We start from the raw sequence: 23,177 nt of genomic DNA, 5'->3' as shown, positions 1-23,177 counted from the left end.
CGTAATTTATGTTATGTTTTGTCTTCTCCTTTTCTGGATCCTTGTTTATCCGCCTTCCTACCAAAAAGAATAGACCTAATTTTTCACTCTGTACAGGAGGGCTCAAATTGTCTGACTGTTGAAGCCCTATTTAATTCAATTAGAGTCAAGCAGTAAAATAGTCTCCTCAGATAAGTGTCAATGCATATAGCATCTGTTTTTGTGGTTAATGAAACCACAAATAGGCTGTAACATCAGTAGACCAGATGCCCCTGTTTTATAATTTTCTTTACTCCGTATATGGGAAAAAATGTGGCTTCTTTATTGTTCATTATGACTTTAATTGGACACCTGTTACTGGTCCAGTACGCATGTTGTAATCGGACACGTATACTGGTGTTAGATTGAAGAGGGGAAGCAGTGATTGTAAAAACCTAAGAGTGAAATTAAACTCTTTCTCAATTTGCTGGAGAACCCTAGAGTCTCTCCTGAAAACCTCTAGAGCTGCCTTTGAAAATACCTTCCTCTGAAAGCTATGAAAAAAAAACCGCATTTACACTTTCGTCCTCTAGGTGTCTCCCTCATATTCTTCCCCCTCTCTTCAGAGTGCAGGTTCCGCTCTCTGCACTCTCCTCGACTGTGCACAACAACAATGGCGGAAGTCGCTTCTTCCCTGTGAGTTTTTAGTGAATATTTATTAAATAAAACAATGTCAGGTTAAACATGTGAAGTCGGATTGTAAGGAGTGAAGTATTGTGTCAGTGCGTGTGCTTTCCATATCACAAAAGTCCTTGTTTCTATGTGAACACGAGGCATTGTGGCTCGTGCGTCTCGCCATTCATTTGCACACAGCTGCAGTAAGTGTTCACCATCAGTCCTCAAACATGTCAAAGTCCAGTTTGCACAGGAAGTGTTGAAATAAATGGCTGTTTATTTAGCTTATGATTCACTGGTTTAACGGTATTGTTTTAACAGTGGAGTGTTGCATCACGAGCTGCTGCATACACGTGCAAACATTAACATAGCACCTGCATATATTATTTCTACAATACACCAGTGGCTTTGTGATTGATTGATGAGGGTTGCTGATGCAAAACATGAGTATAATAAACACGATTTAAAGTTTAAACTATTTTACTAACATGAAAACATATTTTAAAAATCTTTACAAAAAGAATAATTGGGTGCAGATATTACAGTTCTTTCTTTACCCATGCCAGCAGATTTTTATAATTGACAACCTTTAAATCATATCACATAAATGATTTGTCAAATGCATACTATTACAGAGAGCAGTTCAATTAAAATAAGATAATATATAAATATACACGTTTCAGGGTTCTTCAATACATTATAATTAAATATGTATAAAAAAGATCACACAAGTTTAAACAAGATGAGACTCCAAACATAGAAATGTGAAATAAGGGTCAAACATAGAATACATTTTGGCAAGAATAGTCAAATAGAAAAGTATTGACCAATCATTTTTATGTAATTATGGGACAATATAATGTTTACACAATCCCTCTTTATGGCAGCTCATGTTAAATACACCTGCCAAACATACATAGTCCATTCTGTGTAGGAATTAAGTTAATAATTGAAGGGGAAAGGGTTGTTAATATTGAGGGGAGGTGCCAGGAGGTTGTACAGTTCAGCAGAGTTAAAGGTACTATTGTGACCGACATATACACAGGGCTTTCTTCACTTTCTGAAACCTGGTATACTCTGTTTTTCAGCTGGATTGTAAATCTTAAAGGTGAGCGAAGGGAGGCCTGTCTGCAGCATTTAATAGACTAACGCCTTCTCATTATGCACTGAATGAATATATGATTGGTTGTTGCTTAATTATGCTTTAGGGCTGAAGCTAATGATACATTATTGAATTATCTGCCAAGATCTATTTCTTGATTACATGCAACTTTTGAATAATGCCGATTCTAATTTAAATAATCAGATGCCAAAGTGTTTCAGCATTCAACAGTGCTACAAATATCAATCTTACTATCCTATGTTTTAAAGAAATGCCAAAAATTCACACATTCAGGGTTCTTACGGTCATTAAAAACCTGGAAAAGTCATGGAAATTCTAAATGCAAATTCCAGGTCCTGGAAAAGTTATGGAAAACAATATTTTCCCCAAAGTTTTGGAAAAGTCATGGAAATTTAACTAAAGTTGCATCAAATATAATTTATATTTTAGCTAATCGCCGAAATAGTAATACTATATTGATAATACATACTGTATCGTATAGTAATGAAACGTAAAATGGCATTTAACTGACGAGGTATTTTGCTTGTGAGAGATTTTAGTTGCTTTAGCGTGTAGAAGCTAGTAAGCCAACTATTTGATTTGTTTTAGATAGGCACAACTTGTTTCATATGCAGACCTTATTTTCCTGTTCCATTTTAAAATAAAAAATGTTCAGTGGTACGCTGAGAGAGTAATTTTTTTGGTCATGGAAAATTAGGTAAAGGTCATGGAGAAGTCATGGAAAAGTCATTGAAAATCATTGGTGAAAAAGTGTATGAACCCTGCACATTGCAGTAGCTGGAACCAGCATGTGTTTTGCTTGTAAATTTGATAAAAGGATGATTTTATTAATCAATTAATAGAAAATAAATCTGCACTGAGATCTGCACTTCTTTTGATAACCGATTAATAATTCCAATCGTCCAATTTTTGAACTTTAATGTTATTAATAACGTAATATCTTGTCAGACAGACAACAAATTAAATATAATGTGTCCCAAAGAATGTGATACATTTTGTATTATTAATTTTCATCAACCTTTACATCTTCACATTCATTCATTATAACATATATATTTGTTGTGTCAATATTGTATCTTGGGTTACGCTGTGAATGTGATCCAACCTCAGTCTTATTGTGCTCCTTTGTGCATGCTGTTGTCAGTCTGCTTGGCAATAATGAGCCCATAAGGCTGGGGATAAACTGGGATTAGGGACATGTTGGAAAAGTATAACACATCAAAACAAGAGCAGTAGTAACATGTCTGTGGTCCTCTCCTCAGTTCCAGTTGAGTGGACTGACTGAAGACGAGCGTCTGTAGAGGTTGGCCATGGATGAAGAGTTGACACCTTTGGACTGCCTGCTGCCTTCAGGTACCGCCTGTTGAAACACACATTCCCTCGGTGCGAAACACAATCAATCAAACACACAGGTCCGTGCACATACTGTGTGTTCACCCAGAAGCTACAAATCAGGATCCAAACACAGATCTGTGTGTGTGTGTGTCTGATCAAAACACACACTCACTCTCATCACTGTCACACTCGTCTTCCACTCTCCGCTTCTCACAGTCACTCTGACTCACACACACTGTCTTCTGGGAGTTAAAACTCAAAAACAAATCACATTCATGACAACAGCGTGTATATGTATGAGATGCACTTCTCTGATGAAAGATGTGTTTGCTTGTAATGTTATGATAGAAAAACACTTTCAGGAGGCATTTTCATGAGTTAAATATTATCTTAAAATAAATAATGTCACTCCTGAATAAATTCCCTGTCATATAAATTCCTTCATTTTGAAAAACAGCCCTAGAAAACTAGATTTAATCTGATATTTGACTGTGAAACCCCCCTAGAAAGTGTATTCTCTCCACACGTTTGCAGCCAGGTCGATTTTTTCGAGACGTTCTGTATGTATTGATGCTGTATAATGATGATGGAGCACAGATTGGCCTAGAGGAGGAACATGGTCATGGCTGCCTTTAGCCGCTGCTCTCAGGTCAGCTCCCTGGTGCTGAGAGTGTGGAGAAAGCTAAGCAGAAAGCAGCCTAAGGGTTAAAGTTTTACCCAGAGCTGTAAAGGTCAAGGGGAATTTACAACAGTTTGGCCTGTAGAGGAGACAGCAGCACATTTCATTCCTTCCCTCTGTTATGTCCGTCTTCTTTATACCTTGTATTTTTGGAGATCCATTATATAAAGAGCAAATAACTTGAAAATGTTGTCTTGTGTACATTATTAAGGCTGCCATCGGTTGAGTAGCAACAGGTACACTCTGTCCACATGTAATAGTGTTTTCACTGGCTACTGTCCACACACAGAAATAGACATCTTAGGAGAGAAAAATGAAGTTGTGTTCCCAGAAAGCTCAGCAGGGTCAGGGCTTTTGCCTCGCTAATCATCTTTGGATTAATCAAATAATAAATGTACAGCTGCATTCAATTACTGAAGTGTAGGTGAATGACATTCCTGGGGTAATTTGGCAAAGAAGTAATGCAGTTTTCTTTAACCTGACACAGTTCGGACAGCTTTGATCAAGCTGAACATGATTTATCGTAGGGCTGTGCGATTATGGCAAAAATCATAATCACGATTATTTTGGTCAATAATTGATATCACGATAATTAAATACGATTATTCATTGACTTTGAAAACATCCATTTATTGAACTTTTAAATACAAATAATAATTTGAACAGTATCTTTTTAACTGTTGATTTCCCTGAGCGTATAATTCAACTGAAAAACCAATACAAAAATAAATTAAATAAATGATACATTTAAATCTACATTTAAATAAATAATATGAAAATAATAAATACCAATAAACAAGATCAACAAATATTTTGGAGCGCACTTCCACAAGCTACTAAACATATATAAATATGATAAATACAAATACATTTGATCAAATATGTTGCAGTGCACTGTCACAACCTAGCAAAGCAAAATAATCGTTTTTTTCGATTATGTTGTTTTCGTAATTGTGGCCGGCCAAAATCTCATCCATAGAGTAAAATGTGGAAAATACAGCATCAAACGAGAACATTTACCAAGGTGCAATGCCAAGGGGTCCTTCTCAGGTCGATTCAATGGAATCCTTGCGTCCCTCACTTACGTCGTTTCCCTGCGTTTAGTCCCTCCCACCAGGGAAGCATGGAGAGACGCAAGGAAACCACGAGAAGCAGGGAAATTAGTTTTAAGAGCAATGGGACGTCCTTTCCTCCGGAGCGTCACGTGAAGCGACGTCCGTTTGTGATGACGCTGCACAGCTGATCGTCTGACAGCAGCTCTGTCCCCGTTATTTTCCCCCGCCTCTGTTAGTACACATTTACTGACACAAACATTTGTATCATCTGTTGTAGACCCAAATACATTAAATAAAATAAGAACTCATTCTCAAAAAAGATAAACGCCATTCTTAAAATGTATAAACGAACAATAGTTGGATTAATATTGATTAGAGTGCACAGCACAATAGAAATAAAATAATTCAGAGAAGAAAAAGAGATATGTTATCTATCAAAACCCAGTTAGATTAACATTCATTGCATTGGATTGCACACTTTGTTTGTTTGTGTGGATATGTAGCAAATTAACATTTTAAATAGCACTTAATGACTGACTGAATGGAAATGACAATAAATGAAAATGTAAACCGAAAAAAGCGATCATGAAAATCTTTCCAATAAATGAATAAAATAATTTTTGACCACTTTGTTGTTCAGATATATCACATATTTGTAACTGAATGATGCATTCATTGAAACAAAACACGGTATAAACTGAGGAGTGAGTCGCGTGAGTTTCATGTGTTTTCTTCACTCCGCTGGGAAACTGCTCTCATGTCAAGAAGCATCAGATCAGTGCATGCGCTGCATCGTCCAATCAGTGAGCGATACACAGTAAGGGGGCGGGGCGAGTATCTGAGGATTTCACCGGAGGATGGTCTGGTGGTTCCTCGGTTATCGCTCCTCCATTATCGCTCCTCGCTCCTCGATCCTCGGTCCTCCGGCAGAAATAAGAGTCATGGGACGCTACTCAAGATGGCGCAGACAAATCAACTTCCGGTGATACCGAGGACCGAGGAAATGAAAATAGTCGACCTGAGAAGGACCCAAGGTCTGTTTTTTTTGTATAGGGTTAGGTGATTTGATAAGAGCATGGAGTTCTCAAAAGTAAAAAGATAGAGATGAACACACTCCTGAACGAGTAGTTGTAACCTGTTCTAAAAAGGATTTAGTTTAACTGACAAAAAACAACAGCACAATTTGATATAAGCAGACCAACATTGAGAAAAAAACAAGGTTCTTATTTTTTGATAGGCTAACTGCGTGCTCATAGCCTTCCTATAAGTCCTCCCATCCAATACCAACATAATCAGTTTTTTTATACATACAAACTTGAACATATGGCCATATATGATTAAGCAATCCATCAACAGAAGATAGTCTTAAACAACTTTTATAATCAATGTAAATTACTTTTTCTGACAATAAAAATGCAAACATTCTCCAGTTCTTGCTTTTCCAACTTAAGAGTTGCCTTTCTTTGGGTTGTATAGCTGTTAACTGAATATCTCAGCGATTTGGACTCTGGCTTGGACAAAAATAGGCGATTTGTAAACTATTTGATCTTGTAATGGACATATTTCACTATTCTCTCAGACATAAATTAACCAATTCATTGAAAAAGATAATCTGAGTGCTGCATTACAGTATGTACCACATCTGTACTGAAGGTTGTATCACACAGGTTGTGCGTGGCTCTCTTACTTCCTGCCTCTTTGTGTCTCTCTCTGTCTCCATTGATTGCTGTTTGAAGGTTATAATCCTCCTGTTGCACCACAAAGGCCGCTGTAATTGTGCTCCTGTAGGTGTACATATGTTTGCATATACTTGACATTTTCGCACGTGTGAGTGATTTGCACAGAGCGGAAACACAGAATAGGTCTCGATTTTTTTAATGCTAAAAAATCAATAGCACTCAAATGCCAACATCAGTCAGGAGACTCTGACTTCTGACGAGAAGCTTCCATTATTTACTCAAACATGTTAGCTTAGCATTACAGGCTACACACTGGAGTTTGTACAAATGTATCCTACAGATTTCACAAGGTGTTCAATAATACCCAATCGGTTGCAGTGTAGAACAGTGAAGAGCACAACCTGCTGATGGTATCATTTTCTTGATAAATAGGTCACTTTTATCAAAGGTAAAATATGTGTTCCCCTGTATCACAGCTTGTAAAATCTTTCTCCTAACTGTAAAGCATAGTGAAGCCGTTTTCCCCCCATTAGATACGTTTTCTAAGTATTTTCCGTGGCTTCATCTCTTGCAGGAAATGCTTATCTAGACTCTCGGTGGAGAATATAAAAACAGCCCCTGGATGTCTGCATTTTAAAATTCCCTCGTGTGCAAAGTTAGCCTTTTAAATGTATCTTTTTAATTATAAATGCCTGTTCCTAGAATATCTACGTGCAGTGGATTACGTGTGTTGGTGATATTTATGCTGTCTGGCACAGACTCAGAATCCCAAGGTGACATCTCTTTGAGCAGAGTGCACTAAAGGCCACCTCTGTGTGTGTGTGTGTGTGTGTGTGTGTGTGTGTGTGTGTGTGTGTGTGTGTGTGTGTGTGTGTGTGTGTGTGTGTGTGTGTGTGTGTGTGTGTGTGTGTGTGTGTGTGTGTGTGTGTGGTGTGTGTGTGTGTGTGTGTGTGTGTGTGTGTGTGTGTGTGTGTGTGTGTGTGTGTGTGTGTGTGTGTGTGTGTTGTGTGTGTGTGTGTGTGTGTGTGTGTGTGTGTGTGTGTGTGTGTGTGTGTGTGTGTGTGTGTGTGTGTGTGTGTGTGTGTGTGTGTGCGCGGAGGCGAGTGCTTGTGCGACACAGGGTTATCTGAAAAGTCACGGCTGGTTGAGTTTGTCTTTTGTTCTCTGTACACCTCCAGCCAATTAAGAGACAAGACTGACAAATCTCCTCCTCCTCTTCCTCGTGTCCTCCTTTCTTCTCCTCCGCCTCTTCATCCTCTCTTCTCTTTACCATACTGAGGTTGACTTTGGTACTGGAAATGACCTTCCAGTGATGTAAACTTTTTAACATCATCAAGACTGCCTCTGTAACAAAGTCACAAACCTAAAGGACACATTTCTTTGTCCGCCAAGGCACAATTCTCTCTTTACACTTCAGGCTGTTTCTGATGACACAAGGTGAATTTCTTTAAATATAAACTACAGTATATTCTTCTCTCTCTTCCTTCTTCACCATTGCTTTCTGTGGTCTCTTCTGCATGCATGATATATGGTGTTTTGGCAAAGATATTAGCTTTATGAGATATGTAATGCATGCTTAAGAGAGAGGGATGATGACATTGTAATCTCATTGTGTTGCTTAAAGCATGTATAGGACTTTTTTGGCTCCGCTACAAAAAAAAACAACCGTACAAATAGATGAGAAATCATTCATAAGGCCAGACATGAGAGTGCAAGATAAATGAGCGTGCAGTGAAATGGCTAAGTGTGAAGGCGAGGGGAAGAGGTTGTGAGTCTTTTCTGTCGAACAGCTCGGTTTTTACTTTGCCAATAAACGCAGAGTTTCCCATTAGTATCGCCTGCTGAGAAAAAGAAATGCCACTTCTGAAGTATTAGTCAGGGGATCTGCATTAGAAGCCTCTAAAAGCAATATGGATTTGGGGTTAGGAGAGGAAATAGATGTATAACATGATGCACCCTGGGATAGAGACATGGAGAAAGATGCATGGAGGGAAACTGGGAAGAAAAACAGAAGCTCAGGTTATTTTATTTTGATGTTGTGTCACTAAAGTCGAGGTATTAGAATAAGCAATAATAATGTGACTTTTCACCTAAACCTTAAACCAATAGATAAGGACTTGATTGTGAGACTGTCAATATTCTAAAATGTGCTGTAGTTGAGGAAAGTTGCGGCAAAATTGTGATGGACATTGTCTTAATAACGTATTACATTTTGTTGGAATACTTTTTCACCAAACTATGTTCAGGTTTCTGTTTTTTAATCTTCTCTCTTGCGTATCTGTCCTCATTATCACAGCATTGTTTTAGCTTTCTCCTTCATTTAGCACATTCAATGCCACAAACAACATCCTCCAGTCTGTAATTAAAAGGTATTTTAAAAACAAATGCAAATAGTGATGTGTCGTGTGTTATCTATGATCATCATTACGCTCCACAGCCTGTTGTTTCTCTCTCTGTTCGTTTTGTATTCATACCTTTCCTTTTCCTCTCGCCTTCTTTTGTCTTTTTTCTAGGCACGCAGAGGATCTGTTTGCTTATTCTGAACCAGCCTCTGGATAAGGAATTCCTCCACATCCTATGGAATAACGGTATAATTCACACATAACCAACACCCAAGCCCCCTTAAAATCACTTAGACCCCATGCTCATTGGTTTGCACTGAGCATGTATTCCCCTGATGCTTTTCGTCAGACTGAGCCTGTGTGTTTTCCACTTTGCAAAATATTAATTAATACCATGTCATTGAAAATGCCCCCTCTCTGCCCTCTGCCAACATTCCCTGTGAGATGTGTTTTAATGAAGTTAAAATACCCAGCTTTTTTGGATACAAATGTTTTTAATTTAATTCATTATTGTGTTTATTTGACTTGTGTGTCAAATGCAGTTTCATTGCATTCACAGCCTGAATAAGCACCCATTGTGTTGCCCCTCGAAAAACACTCACTTTCAGTATTACTATAACATAGAATAATGAGTTTTGAGCATTTCTGGAAAAACCTGATAATTTAACTCGACACATTCACCTAAAATGTGTTTGATGAAATAAGCGCTTTATTTGTCTGTATAGATGTTACTCATCATTTTGAGGTCATCGGCTTTGCACTTATTCTTAACTGTTCAATTGATCGTATTCATTCAAACCTGCTCAAAGCGCTCTTGTAGTCATTGTGCGGTGTGAAGGTAATGACCAGCGCACCTCCATTCAGACCCACTGAAGTGTGTATACATTTATTAAAGCTAATTGGTCGGTAAATAATGTGAACACAGGCCGTGGCACTAAGTGTCCACTCCACTCAGCGGGGGAGTGACTGGGTCGATGAAAACAAACCGACTCGACACAGACCTCTGTATTCAGAACACAACCCCCCCCCCCGCTGCTGATACCTCTGTGAGGCTGTTTCATCAGAAGGGAAATTGTCTGTTAGTGATATAAACTCACAGGAAATACTTCTGCACATGTGTGTCTCACTCTAAATATGTTCTCATTGCTTGTACAATAAGGACAAATAAAATGTTCTGTATCGAGGGCAGAACATGCAAAGCACACGGCAACAACAGTCACTGAACAGCTCCACTTTAGCAGTCATTCGTAGGGTCTTTTCCATGTTTACTGCTCATGATGGGAGGACTGTAGTCTCTCATCAGCAACCTGCTGGTTACAAGTTGTTGGCAATTTATGAATCCCCTCAACTTCTAACCATTTCTTTTTGTCGGGTAACTACAGAACGTGATTCGATTTCCTTCTGCTTGATGAATACTCAAATGTCTTTTATTAGCTTTATAGACTTTGATCCTTTGTCATCTCAACCTGTATTCTACAACTTTGCTTTTCATTTAAATCTGTGTATTAAGGCACACATTGTTTTTAACTGAGCAGGGAAGTGTCCTGGATCAGTGCTTCTCAACAGTTTTGATGTTGAGACCATGAAACAATAACAAAAGAACCACTCATTTACTAAAAATGTAACACGCAGACTTATGCAATCAGGGAATTAGCTTAGTAAACAAAGTCACTTTGAAGGCAAGCTTGTGATTAAAACCATATCAGATTGAATTTTAATGAACTCGGCTTTGATATTCTTATCAACTTTAAGAAAAAACAAAAAGGCACCTGAGCTCGTATCTGGTTTTGGCTTTACACGAAAGGAGAAATGTTAAATGGCTTTAGAGAAAGCAATCACCCGATTTTACACCGCATGTTGCCCGGAGACAGATTTCTTTTTTTCATGGAAAGGCACACAATATAATACATAACATCAAAGCCTACATTGAAGGTGTAAAGAGGGCCCTGTTTTCTGCACAATATTTTTGAGGCACTATTACGCTCCAGTTTACGAGGTCTTCATGATGTTGCAGTTGCTATGAGACTTCAACTCCTTTTGAGCACCCATTTGAAGTTATTTATTTTGGTTAAACAATATCTTAATAGAAAACATTTCCCCAATATTCAGCCTAAATTGTTTGTGTGCTTCCAACATCACAGGTATCACAGTTGTTATAAAATATGTAGTCCCTGTTGCTTTATAACTGACCCTACCAACAGTGTTTGGAGATTGAAAATATTTTATTTAATATCCTTATTTTCAAGAACAAAATGTGACAGACCAGCAGAATTTAAACTAAGTGGTTACTCTGCATTGAATTGCTGATTGTTTCCCTAATTCTTTCTTATCCCATTCAATATGTGCCAGTAATACAGGAACAAGAACCCTTAGGGAAAACTATGCATCAAATCCTCAGACCACCCAACTGCGACTACTGTTAGATAGAGGAACATTTAAGATGACAGCTCGACACAGCTTGATATTGTCATATGTAATTTGCTCCCTCTTAGATAAGTCTGCTCATCAAAGTTTGGGAGAGATTTTGGGTGGTTTCTGAAGTGCCACGAGCAATGCTGTGGTGTGGATTTCAGAAATTGGGAGGCTTTCATGCTCCGTTTTGCTCTTGGCAGCAGTGCACATGGGACTTGAAGAAGTTTTGACAGGATGATGACAATGCATGAATGGCACATCTCAGATCTGCCGCTGTGTGATGGTAAACAAACACGCTTGCAGCAGGATTGTCGTTCCTTACTTGATATGTCATGTATTTTTAATGCTGTTTATGGGATAAGCAGATGTCAGTTTGGGAATGAGTGTGTCTCCAGATGGTTGTTCTCCTGGAGGCCTCGTAGCCAGGTCTCCACCCTTACAGACACCCACATGCACACACACACTCTCAGGTCTCTGATGTGCTGCCCCTGGGCCCCCTCTCACCTGTGGGAGAGGCAGAGCAGCAGGGAGCGAAGGAGAGATGGAGGCAACGCTGATCAAAGGGAAGCTCATTTACAGGTGCCTGGTGGGATGTTGTGAAGTGGGATCAAGCTGCTTATCTCGCTCACGCACCCTCTCACTTATCTGGTCCATCAGTCACACACCTGCTCATCCAGTCAGTCACCCACTCACTTTGAGTCAATCAGTCACTCATTTACTTACCTTAAGATCCTTCACTTACTTCACTGAGAAACAACACAAACAGGCAAATCAATAAAGCAATCAGCGGAGGTAGCTCGCTCTACAAGACCAAACAACAGACCTGCGCCTGATTTCATCGTCTGTTGATGTGGAGCAGCTTGAAGAGGTTGAAGTTTATGAACTTCCCCCCTCAGCAGGTAGACTTTCCGCCTACAAACGAGGCCGGTTGGGTGATGTCGCTGCAGGGCCTTGACATCATGGATGTAAAAAGAGCACTGCGTTGGAGGTGAAGTCCGGCTCATTCCTTTAAAAGTTGCTCAGTGACACATAATTCCAAAATGACCTCTCTTTCCTACAACAGCTCCCATACCTAGGCCAAGAGAGCATGTGATGCCTTAAAGGGGACCTATCATGCAAAATGCACTTTTGTACGTCTTTTATACATGAATATGTGTCCCCGGTGTTCCAGGGAACTCACTAAGTGTCAGAAAACACAACCCTCTCTATTTTCCTCCATACCCAAATCTCTAAAAAAAGGGGCTGCAACGGATCTGATAAAAACTGATCCAGATTTGAACACTGTCCTGACGTCAGGACGGTGGCGCTACGGCTATTGGGCCAACTCCACCAATCAGGAGGAGACAGCCACGGCCATTGCCGTTCGAAAGCGCTGGAGACGCTGTAGTACATATGCCAGGCCTGTAGATGGTGCTGTTCTCACTGAATCTGCCCAGTGCTAGAAATTGTCAAATTGAGCAAAATGAGGCATGGCTAAAATGCATGATCTGTTTGGTATTTTGAAAAAGAAAAAGTATAAATATGCCTTATATAGGTATGGTCCTACACTATATTATTCAAATATAGCATGATAGGTCCACTTTAAGCTACGCCTCAAAACAGCTCAGTCACGTTTTAGTCAAATGAATGGAGGAGGAAAAATAACCCTGGATTCTGATTTAAGCGTGTTTTACAGCATTTATGCCTTAATTATTTAAATAGGGGCCATTAAAATGTTCATCCTGGGAAATTAATGTACGTACACAAAAGTATCCGCTCATTAACAAACATAGTCACTAGAAAAAAGTATTTTTGGATCAAATGACGTCACGTGACTGGCACAATAGATGAAGTACGACTGACTCACTTCACACCCAAGTGAAGGTTGATGGAAAGACATCACAAGAGAGCAAATTGCTGTTAATGGAAACGAAAAGAGAATGACAGAAAGAGCTAGTGGAACTTTCGCATAAAGCAGAAGAGAAAATACTAGCAGAGTGCAGTTACAGAAAAATAAAATGACATATTTCAGGGAAATCAATCACATTTAAAGCAGGGTTTAAAGAGCAGAGTGGATGTGGAGACAGGTTGACAGGTAGAGGGGGAGAGGTGGACTCGTAGATAAAGAAGGGCATCATAATGGGGATAATAATCTTTTCACCGCTCTCTGTGACCTTTTGCCCTCTCCTGCACTGCGCTAAAGCCCCGACCTGGCAGGCGTGATCCTCCCCACTAACCTCATCAATACTGCCTGCTATAGAATACATCTCCAACAGTGTGTGAGTGCATGAAAGTGGGCATGCATCTCTCCTGCATCACACAGCATCGATGATTAAAGTTGTGTTTGGAGGCGCATTATCTCCTGCCCACCATGTGTATCCGTCATCCTGCAGAGTGAGTGACAGCAGGAGTCGTGAGGCCTGCAGGGAGGGATTATTATGGCTAGTTAATTTAAAAGGTCATCTCCACTCTGCCTCCGCTATCAGAACCCATCAGGCAGCCGTAGCCCTGTGTGGGATTCTGTTTGTTAAACTCATACGCTCTGAGGAGGAGGAGAGGATGGTTAGGCGGTTGCATTCACAATTGGTGAGTACTTCAAACAGCCTACAAGTCGTTGTTTTTAAGCGGGAGAATGACAGTAATCGTATCTTGAACGCAGTGCAGACGGAGTGATAATCTTACTCCCACTTTTGCCGTTTACTTTGATGGAGACAAATTGTATGAGAGAGATCTAAGATGGAGGCTCCCACAGGATGTTCCCTTAACTTTTGAAGCTTGTTTGAAGAGCAATCTAATAACTTCAGAAGAAAAACACTTTTTAACGTGAAGACATGTGAACAATGTCTTTACGTGAAGACATGTGAACAATTGAAGCTAGACACACACTGAAGGACATCAAGCTGGACACACACTGAAGGACATCAAGCTTAACAAAGGGAATAAAGTGCTTCACTCTGACTGTTAAACTGACAGCGACATTACATATAACATCAATTACTGATAAATACAAAGCAGGAAAAGCTTTTAAATCAGGGTTTCTTTTTTCTCAACATGTAACCTTTGCTGTGTGATGTAGCCCGACGGATCATTTCCCACGCTTAAGCTAATTCAATTTATAAACTTGACATAATTTCTTCTGACAGAAATGGCGGCACCTAAGAGGCGGGAGGCCAGCTTCAAAGCGCTGCGGGAAACACTGACATAAAGACAGATTGGAATAATAAATGAACAGTGTCAAATAATGTCAGAAGAAAAAGTAAACAAAATATTGGAAATAACTCAATGATATTTATTACATTTGCTTTTATACAGCACTGGTTGGGGCTGTTTTGTTATCGAAAATAGCTTCCAGTCTCCATGATAAAATGTTCCAGTTTGTGGTTGACTGACGGCTGTTTTTATTACACCACGGTCTGAATGCAGACTGAGATTACTAGACGGATATGGGAAGAAAATATGGTAAAAAAATGCATATAATGGGAAATGATAGGAGTGGAAATAATTTGGAAAGATTGTTATGATGTTTGTACTTGAGCGCCACACATCACATCAAACCTCTCAGATTTTCTGTGTGTGTGTGTGTGTGTGTGTGTGTGTGTGTGTGTGTGTGTGTGGTGTGTGTGTGTGTGTGTGTGTGTGTGGTGTGTGTGGTGTGTGTGTGTGTGTGTGTGTGTGTGTGTGTGTGTGTGTGTGTGTGTGTGTGTGTGTGTGTGTGTGTGTGTGTGTGTGTGTGTGTGTGTGTGTAATATGCAAACAGAGTAAATGATTGACAGTCAGAAGTAACTGTTCTAGAACCTTAAGTCTGAAAATTATTCTGTGTGTGTGTGTGTGTTTATACACACAGATAATGACTGATAGCTTTACAGTCTGTCACCACCAGGCTTAAAGAAGAGTTTCTCTGTTTACCAAGTTTATCATTTGAAAAGTTTCTCAGACTTTGCACTCTGTCAGAGATAATGAGCCATTTACATTCCCTTCATTTTCTTGATGTGAAACATTGACGGCAGGTGGTGCCCTCACCTCCTGCCGCTTGAATAAAGCACCGCCTTGAGTGGAACTGTCTTATTCACATCAATTCAAATGCATTCTCCGTTTCACACTTAAGCACAGGATAGGAAAGTTAGATTGAAAAGGTGTGTGTGTGTGTGTGTGTGTGTGTGTGTGTGTGTGTGTGTGTGTGTGTGTGTGTGTGTGTGTGTGTGTGTGTGTGTGTGTGTGTGTGTGTGTGTGTGTGTGTGTGTGTGTGTGTGTGTGTGTGTGTGTGTGTGTGAGATAATGGTGCTAGTGCAATGTCTTGGCCTTCTGTATGGCTGTGTGTATCTTTACTGAGAAGCTCTCCTAAAACCAGCTTCTCACTGGACACTGAGCTTCCTTTTGCTCTGAGCCATAAGCGTCATTTGCGTGCATCTCTTGGATTTGAAAAGGGCTCTAAAAAAGGGATGCCTGTTCATCTGAATAAAATAGAAGCTATGAAAGAGCATTGATTTGCAAATCATTTGCATTGTAAGAATGGCAAATAACCACATAATGTATCTGTTTTTTAAATGGTAAAAAGACGTTCTTGTGTTCTTTCTCTTTTCCCTTTAAAAGAGTCCAATTAAATGTTCTTGTTTGTGTGGAGTCTTGTTTGTTACTTTGATCGAAGCAATGCCAAGGTTTTTCTTGAACAAAAGCATGGCTAATGTTATCCAAACTAGTGCTTTGTTGTTGTGCATATTGTAATCTGTCAGAACAAGAATCCAGTTAGTGTTGCATGGATAAAGTCTGTGCATTGCATTGTTCAGCGTGTCTGGTTCCTTTAAAGGTCCCATGTCATGCTTTTCCGGTTATTACCCGTCCCCTTGTGTGTTATGAAGGTTTTTCTGCATGTAAACGGTCTGCAGAGTCACAAACCCTCAAAGTACACCCTGTAGCGAGTAAAACTCTAACACAGAAAAGACCTGTCTATGCTGCCCCAGAACGCTTCGTTGGACATTTCTCATTTTCCATTTTTTCCTTCCGGGGCATATTGACGTAACGAAGTCCAAATGGACCAATCGGCGGAGCTCCGCACACACACACACACACACACTCCGCCTTATCTTTTCTCAGCCGCGGTGCTGCGCAGAGCTCCGTACACACACACACTCGGAGCTCAGGCTGTGAGTGTGTGTGTGTGCTCAGGCTGAGCTCTGCTGTGTCTCGCTGTCTCGCAGACCCCACGCAGCAACCAGGAAACGACACAAGTAATCCAGCTCACACTGTCCGCTCCTCGAGCCTCAAAGGGCGGAGCAGCGAGCCCCGCAACGTCCCGCCAACATGGCACCCAGACCCCACGCAGCATTCTCATCTGTTTGTCATTTTCTGGTTGCTAACAAACGCCATTGTAAAACATAAACACTGATGTTCCGCTGTAACGGTGGTGGACTCATCAGAACAGAGTGGGCGAGCTGACCAATCAGAGCACAGTGGGCTCACAGGGAGGGGGGGGGCAGGACCTCAAACAAGGCGTGTAGGACAGAGAGTGAATACACATACTATACAGAGATGCTGTATGAGAAACCAATGTGAGTTTGGAACATTGAACAATGTTAATCTATTCTAGTATACCTCAACAATGGAATTATGATCAGTAGAAATGGCCATGACATGGGACCTTTAAGAAGCATATTTATTCATCAGGGCAATTACACAAAAGATAATTGTCACATTATTGTTCGGATTAAAGAAGAATAAATTATGTTGGTCAGGGAAAAAAAGTTATTGCACATAAATGTAGATAGGAACATACATTGGTTATGTTTGAAAAGTGTCTTCAGTGAATGTAATTTGCACCATTCCTTTAAAAGTAATTGCCTTCACTTACACAGACTAAATCATCTTCCTGATTTTTTTCTCTGCAGCTCTCCTGAGGGCGTGTGCTGATGGAGCTGCCAATCGACTTTATGACGTTACAGATGGAGACAGAGACAGGTGAGTCTGCAGTTTGTTCACATTTGTGTTTTATATCTTCCTCTAAGCGTGTGGTTATGTTTGAGAGAAAGATAATCCATTTGTGAGTGCACACTGTTTATTTAATAGCATTGTTTTTGAGCAGCTGCAGTTATCTATTGTGCATTCAGCGACTCTGTGTTAGTTTGTGTGTTCCAGGTGAGAAAAATGTCCCATGTTTATGTATTAGTGTGTTTCTGACAGAGGTGTGCTTTCTGCCACCACATTTTGTGTGTGTGGTTAAGGGAGGACTGTTGTCAGGAGATGGATCTGGGGTCCTTTCTGTCCCTGAAGTGTTGAGGCTTTCACATTAACATCCCGAGTGTGAGCATGAGAGTGTATTTTTGGCGAGGTGCTGGTGTGTGTGTGTGTGTGTGTGTCCGTGTTTGTGCATGCTTTGCAAATTATGGTACAATTTTTAGGTTGTATCTGAGGTGAGGACATAAAAGGGATGTCATTCACACCTTTTCAGTGGGAGAACTTATCCTTGTCCTTGACGTTAGAACTTTTTGTGTTTTGAGTGTGTGAGAGGATCTTCAAAATAAAACCAGTCATGTATATCTGTCACAGAGTGTGAGTTTGAGCATGTTTGGCCTGCTGACAGAGGCATCCCTCATACTTCTGTCTGTTTGTATAACGCAGCACATTCATTTTCTGACCCTCCAGTTGGAGCTCTGTCAGCAGTACAGTGGAGCTGACAGACAGGACTTCCTTTAACCCAAACCGTTTGAATACTGAAAAGTTATTCATTACACAGAGAGGGTGGAGACAGACAGGGAATGTTTACCGGCGGGGATACGTAAATCAATCTCCGGAGAGTTAAGATGTATTTAACCTAACATTACCATAACTAATGGACTACAGAGAGGAAGAGGAGGGGAAGGAAGATGCAAGTAATCAATCAAAGCCAGGCTTTATGAGCAGCAACACAGATAACAACAGCACACCGCAATCAAAGAGAGGGAGGTATAAGATGGATGCCTGAAAACAAAAGATTAGCATAAACAACAAACAGATTGATAGATAAATATGATTTTGAAACCAAGATAACGACATACTAGATTGAGTTGTTTCTGCGTCTAGGTCTGTGTGTGACTTTTTTAGTATTAATAGAAGTATTTGTAGAAGAAATGAAACCATTTCATATCTTTTTTTTCCTATCTATCCAATCCAACCTCCTTCTTATGCGGAAACCTATATGTGAAATCTATAAAACAATCTCTAGTCCAAAAGTCATTGACAGTGCAAAACAGTTATATGGGAACATCATTTCTATAGGATTTTTTTTATTTAAGTATTAATCTTTTATTATCCCTTAGGGAAACTGTGCCTGAGGTGGTGTTTTGAAGGACAAGCCAAAATGAAACTACACTGTCTTTAAAGGCGTCCCTTGAAATGTTAATGTTGGCTTTAAAAAAGATATGGCCTTAATAAGTGAGGTGACCTATAGGGTTGGGAACCAAAACTCGGTTCCAGATGAGAACCGATAAGAAAATGCTGGGTACCCATACAAAATACACAATTTCGGTTCTGCTTAACGGTTCCTAAATGCGGTAGACCCTGTATTCCACCGGGTCCGTCTGTGACCCGGTGGAATACAGGATAACCAGGGGGGGACTGGCCATCTGTGTGTTCTGGAGAATCACAGAACAGCCGGTCGTCAGCGGGCCGTTGACGGCCGGCTTGGTTCGCTGACGGCCGGCATCGCCCTTAATTTTTTTAAACGGCATCATGTAAGTTGCGCTGACAGGCGACAGAGGTCCACAGTTGCCCCGCAGCGAAGCTGCCCCCGCCCTCCCGTAGACAGTTCACGAGCTCAGTCACTTCATAACACCAAAGATGGATCGCGGTAAACGCTCTAAAGCGAGGCTCCACTACTCTAAAAAAGAAAAAGACTAGGCACAGTGCTATGCCTGTGGCAAGTGAATAGCTTGCCACAGGCATCAGTTAAAATAAAGGACAGCTATTGTGTAATACATTTGTATTGCATGTATATTTTTTATTTGTAAAAATGTCAGTTAAAGCTTAAAAGAATAAAGATATTTTTGTTATCTAAACGTTTGACTTCTTTCTTTTACAATTTTGGAATCGAAACGGGGAATCGATAAGAACCGGAATCGATAAGCAGAATCGGAATGGATACATTTCAGACGATACCCATCCCTATATACATACATATACATATTTCTATTACAAAATAATGAGGATAATAAAGTTTTGCCGTCCTCTCCCTCCTCCTGCTAGAGAACAGAGTGGGTGGACGGCCTCCTACGGTTAAAAGAAAGACGCCACGCCATTTTGTGTCAAAACATCCTTAATGGCAGTCATCAAGGCTGAAGAGAGGAGGGGGCACGTCAGGCGAAAGCTTTCTACTTCTCATGATGAGTCAAGTTACAAGAATCTCACTTCACTGTATGGGCTGTTAAAAGACAAATAGTATATATTTATGTCGCCACACAAAATCAATCATGAATCTCAAGACCATGCATGAAATTGCTCAAAGTCTCATAAATTGCTTTATAAGGGTTGCTCTTTTTTAGATTGAATCTGTCTTTTACTTTTCTCCTCTGCTTTTCATATGTGTTTCTTATCTGCTACTTATTGTGCAATCATATACATATACACATAATGCACATCTGATAATATAACTAAAATATCCTCATTCACATAGCACTAATACTTCAGGCCCACCAACAGAACCACGGAGCAACCGTCAGCAATTTCAAGGCTTTCACCTCACACAGTTATTTAGTCAATTATAATGATATACCAAATTGCTTTGATAAGGGCTGAAGCTCTTTCTTCGTGCTGAGACCCCGTGGCTCTCCTGACTCTACCCCTGTATCCTCCCAATTTCTAAATCACAATAGCATTTGGTCTAATTTGTGCATCTAATCATATCCTGTGAGAGGATAAGAAGAAGTCAAGAGAGGGAGGGAGGACGTGGGAGGAGGTAATTGTACAAAGGCAGAGTTTATTAAATATATTTAATGTGTGTGTGTGTGTGTGTGTGTGTGTGTGTGTGTGTGTGTGTGTGTGTGTGTGTGTGTGTGTGTGTGTGTGTGTGTGTGTGTGTGTGTGTGTGTGTGTGTGTGTGTGTGTGTGTGTGTGTGTGTGTGTGTGTGTGTGTGTGTGTGTGTGTGTGTGGGGATGAAAGATGGGGATGGGTGAGTCTATCCGGATTTGACTTAGCATTTCTATATGTGGAGGAGATTTTCCCGAGCATAGTTGTGTCAGCGTTTGATTGTGCATGCATTTTGGTTTTGGAGGAGATAATGCTGTCAGCCTCAGAAAATGAAATTGTCAAGCGCATGAGTTCTTATTTGATACGATTTAGTGGCAAAGAGACATCAGCGACAGTCACACTTTTTATTTTTTATTTCATTTTTCATACATTTAATACCTTATCCTCACCAGACAGGCCACAGCTCTGTGTTATGATTTAAACGTTTTAAATGATTTCACTATCTCTTAGCCTTGTGGTCAGGACCCCATGTGAGTTTACTTACAGTATGCAGACAGGGGTCAGCAGATATATCTTCTATCTATGTATCATACTCATTATATAATCCCTTTTAAGCTCTTTTCAATTATGCTGTAGTCGAATTCGCACAGCTTGGGGACTGTTGGAGTATCACAAATTGCGTGACCTGAAATAAGGTTACAGGCCAACAATTAAGAGGATTACACGGGGCTTTTTGAGACTCATTGACCAGCTGATGACTCTTCCTCATAATTACTTTCCGTGCTTTTGGAAATTAGATTTGTATTCATTTCACACCCACATGGCAATATACTGAGTCATTTACCAACAGTAGTTTGTTTAATTTGCTTGATATCTAACTTTACTAGCATCACTTCAATTCTGCAGCACTTAGCTATTTTACTGGTTTCTTTATTTTCAGATGTCCATCAAGTTGCTATGCTTTTACTCAAAGAGAAGTTAGTCTATTGTTTACTAAAAGGTCCCGTCTGTGTTCATTTCTCAATGTTGGAAATTGATTTGCAGACTTGATGAGCTTTGAGATCTGGCCCTTACCTCTCAGTGTGAGAGCTTTGGAATTTAGTTTGAACGTAATGTGTGTTGCTCTCATTAGTGTTTGTTACATTTATCGTATTAGAATTGTAACAATCAGGGTTAATTAAAATGTCTCTCTAGTATACCTAAAGGGCCTGAGAGTAATTCTGAGTGTTAATAACCTGAGTGTGTTTTGGGGATAAGGAGTGAGTGGAATTATGACTGCAAGCCAACTTCCGACCTGATCTTCATTGGTCCAAAACCCCTCAAGGCTTCTGCATCAACTTCGATAACTTCACTCTGTCTCCCTCGGCAAACTCTCAACAGCAACCTCTCCTAGAACACCGTGTCAATCACAACACTAGGGCTTCCTTTTCTGCCGGTCTCCTCCCATCACTCTCCTTCTCTGCTGCATCTAGAATAGACTCCTGCCACAGCATTTTTTTATGGCACATCATCCAAAGTCCTGAATAAAAACAAAAAAAGTACATCTAGAACTCTGCAGCTAGTTTACTCATCCACACCTAATCCCAGGATCACCCCCGTGCCTTTCTGCCCCACAACGGATCCAATTTAAAATCACATTCCCAAAGCCCTTCATACCCAGGACCCTCCTATATCACATCCCTACACTCATCTTATGCCGCTTCCGGTCTCCACCAATCACAGAGATACAAATCTGTCCCCTCGCCAAACACATCCGACACTGCACCAATCTGTCCATGTTCAGATCACAGATACACCTTTGAAGGCAAGGCAAGTTTATTTATACAGCACCTTTCAACACAAGGCAATTCAAAGGGCTTTACAAAAATGAAAGACATTAAGAAACATATTATAAAATGGCATTTAAAAACACTCATTTAAAAGCAAAGATAATAAAACGTGAATAACAAAGGTACATGAATTAAAGTGACAGCAGTGTGAGATACACACATCTGAAATGTTTAGGTCTGACTCTCAATCATTGCTCACTTTTTAGCAGAAATAGTTTTCTTTGACCTCACTTTCTTTCTACTTTCTTATCCTTTAGTTATTTTAAGTGTTTCATGCTAAACGAACCCCTCTTTGGAATATTATAATCTGAACCCATGGGACCTTTTAGTTTTCGCCGAAACTATTCCCCTTTTTTCAAGACCTGCTTTCAATGTATGATTAATGCCGTGTTTCAATACAGAGTACCATTAGCATGTAGAAGACGTGCACATCAGCATGCCAGAAAACTCCAGATTTTGTGTGGGAATCTGTGCCTTACAGTTCACATCGTCAATGTCACGCAAAATAATTTCTCGCCCTTTTTACTGGCTCTCCTCCTCTGATTTGGAGAAGCGAAGGAACGGGAGGAATAATCAGAGCTGCATCTCCTCAAGTGATGAAAAGACGAGAGACAGCGAGAAGAGTGTTTGTCGTGCTGTGTTTCAGGAGATGATGAAAGAAATGAGGCAGCTAGAGAATATCAACTGAACATTTTGTTGTAATTAAGTGGCCATATGGAAGGGTGGTGTGTGCCGGAAACAGAGACGAAAGAAAGTATAAGATAGTGGATGAGATTTTGCTATTTAAAACTTAATGAAGTGGTTGGATTGACGGAAATTGCCTCAGTTACAAAGAAAAGTAAGTATTGTAGAGCGGAAATGAGACGAGATTGGAAGAAGGTGGATAGGCAGCATGGAGAGGGGGAAAAGAGATGCAGAGAGAGGCACACACAAGCAGGCGGATGGAAAACACACACACACACAAACACAGGCAAAGGTCACACAGCCATCCCCGCCACCCGGTGCTCAGACAAACTGGCGGTAAAATGCTCTATTTCCCATCCAAATTAAAGTGTCAGTTAATATTAATGTGGAAGTGAAAACTGTCACACAAACACACACACAAACGGCGCTCACGCACAAAGACACACATACAGAATTTAAAAATCTCGCCTGGTCAATTACTGTGAGCCGACG

The 23,177-nt window shown here is 40.2% G+C and overlaps 1 protein-coding gene across 3 annotated transcripts in view; it reads left to right on the top strand.

Moving 5' to 3' along the window:
• The first annotated feature begins 587 nt into the window (after positions 1-587).
• The window catches only part of tpk1 (thiamin pyrophosphokinase 1), a 62,106-nt gene continuing 39,516 nt past the window's right edge, over positions 588-23,177 (top strand). The window contains exons 1-4 of one of the 3 annotated variants that reach the window (XM_034132629.1): positions 588-654; positions 3,019-3,109; positions 9,018-9,092; positions 17,120-17,189. In XM_034132629.1, the coding sequence (XP_033988520.1) occupies positions 3,067-3,109; positions 9,018-9,092; positions 17,120-17,189 (188 nt within the window). In that variant the 5' untranslated portion in view covers positions 588-654; positions 3,019-3,066. Of the gene's footprint in view, positions 655-702; positions 837-1,663; positions 1,742-3,018; positions 3,110-9,017; positions 9,093-17,119; positions 17,190-23,177 lie in introns of those variants that run through there. The other 2 variants (XM_034132631.1, XM_034132630.1) reach the window with 2 other exon arrangements.

The sequence above is a fragment of the Trematomus bernacchii genome, unplaced genomic scaffold, assembly GCF_902827165.1.
Source record: "Trematomus bernacchii unplaced genomic scaffold, fTreBer1.1, whole genome shotgun sequence".
NCBI classification, from domain to species: domain Eukaryota; kingdom Metazoa; phylum Chordata; class Actinopteri; order Perciformes; family Nototheniidae; genus Trematomus; species Trematomus bernacchii.
Note: the sequence above shows the minus strand (reverse complement) of the source record. Positions and strands in the feature narration are given on the sequence as shown.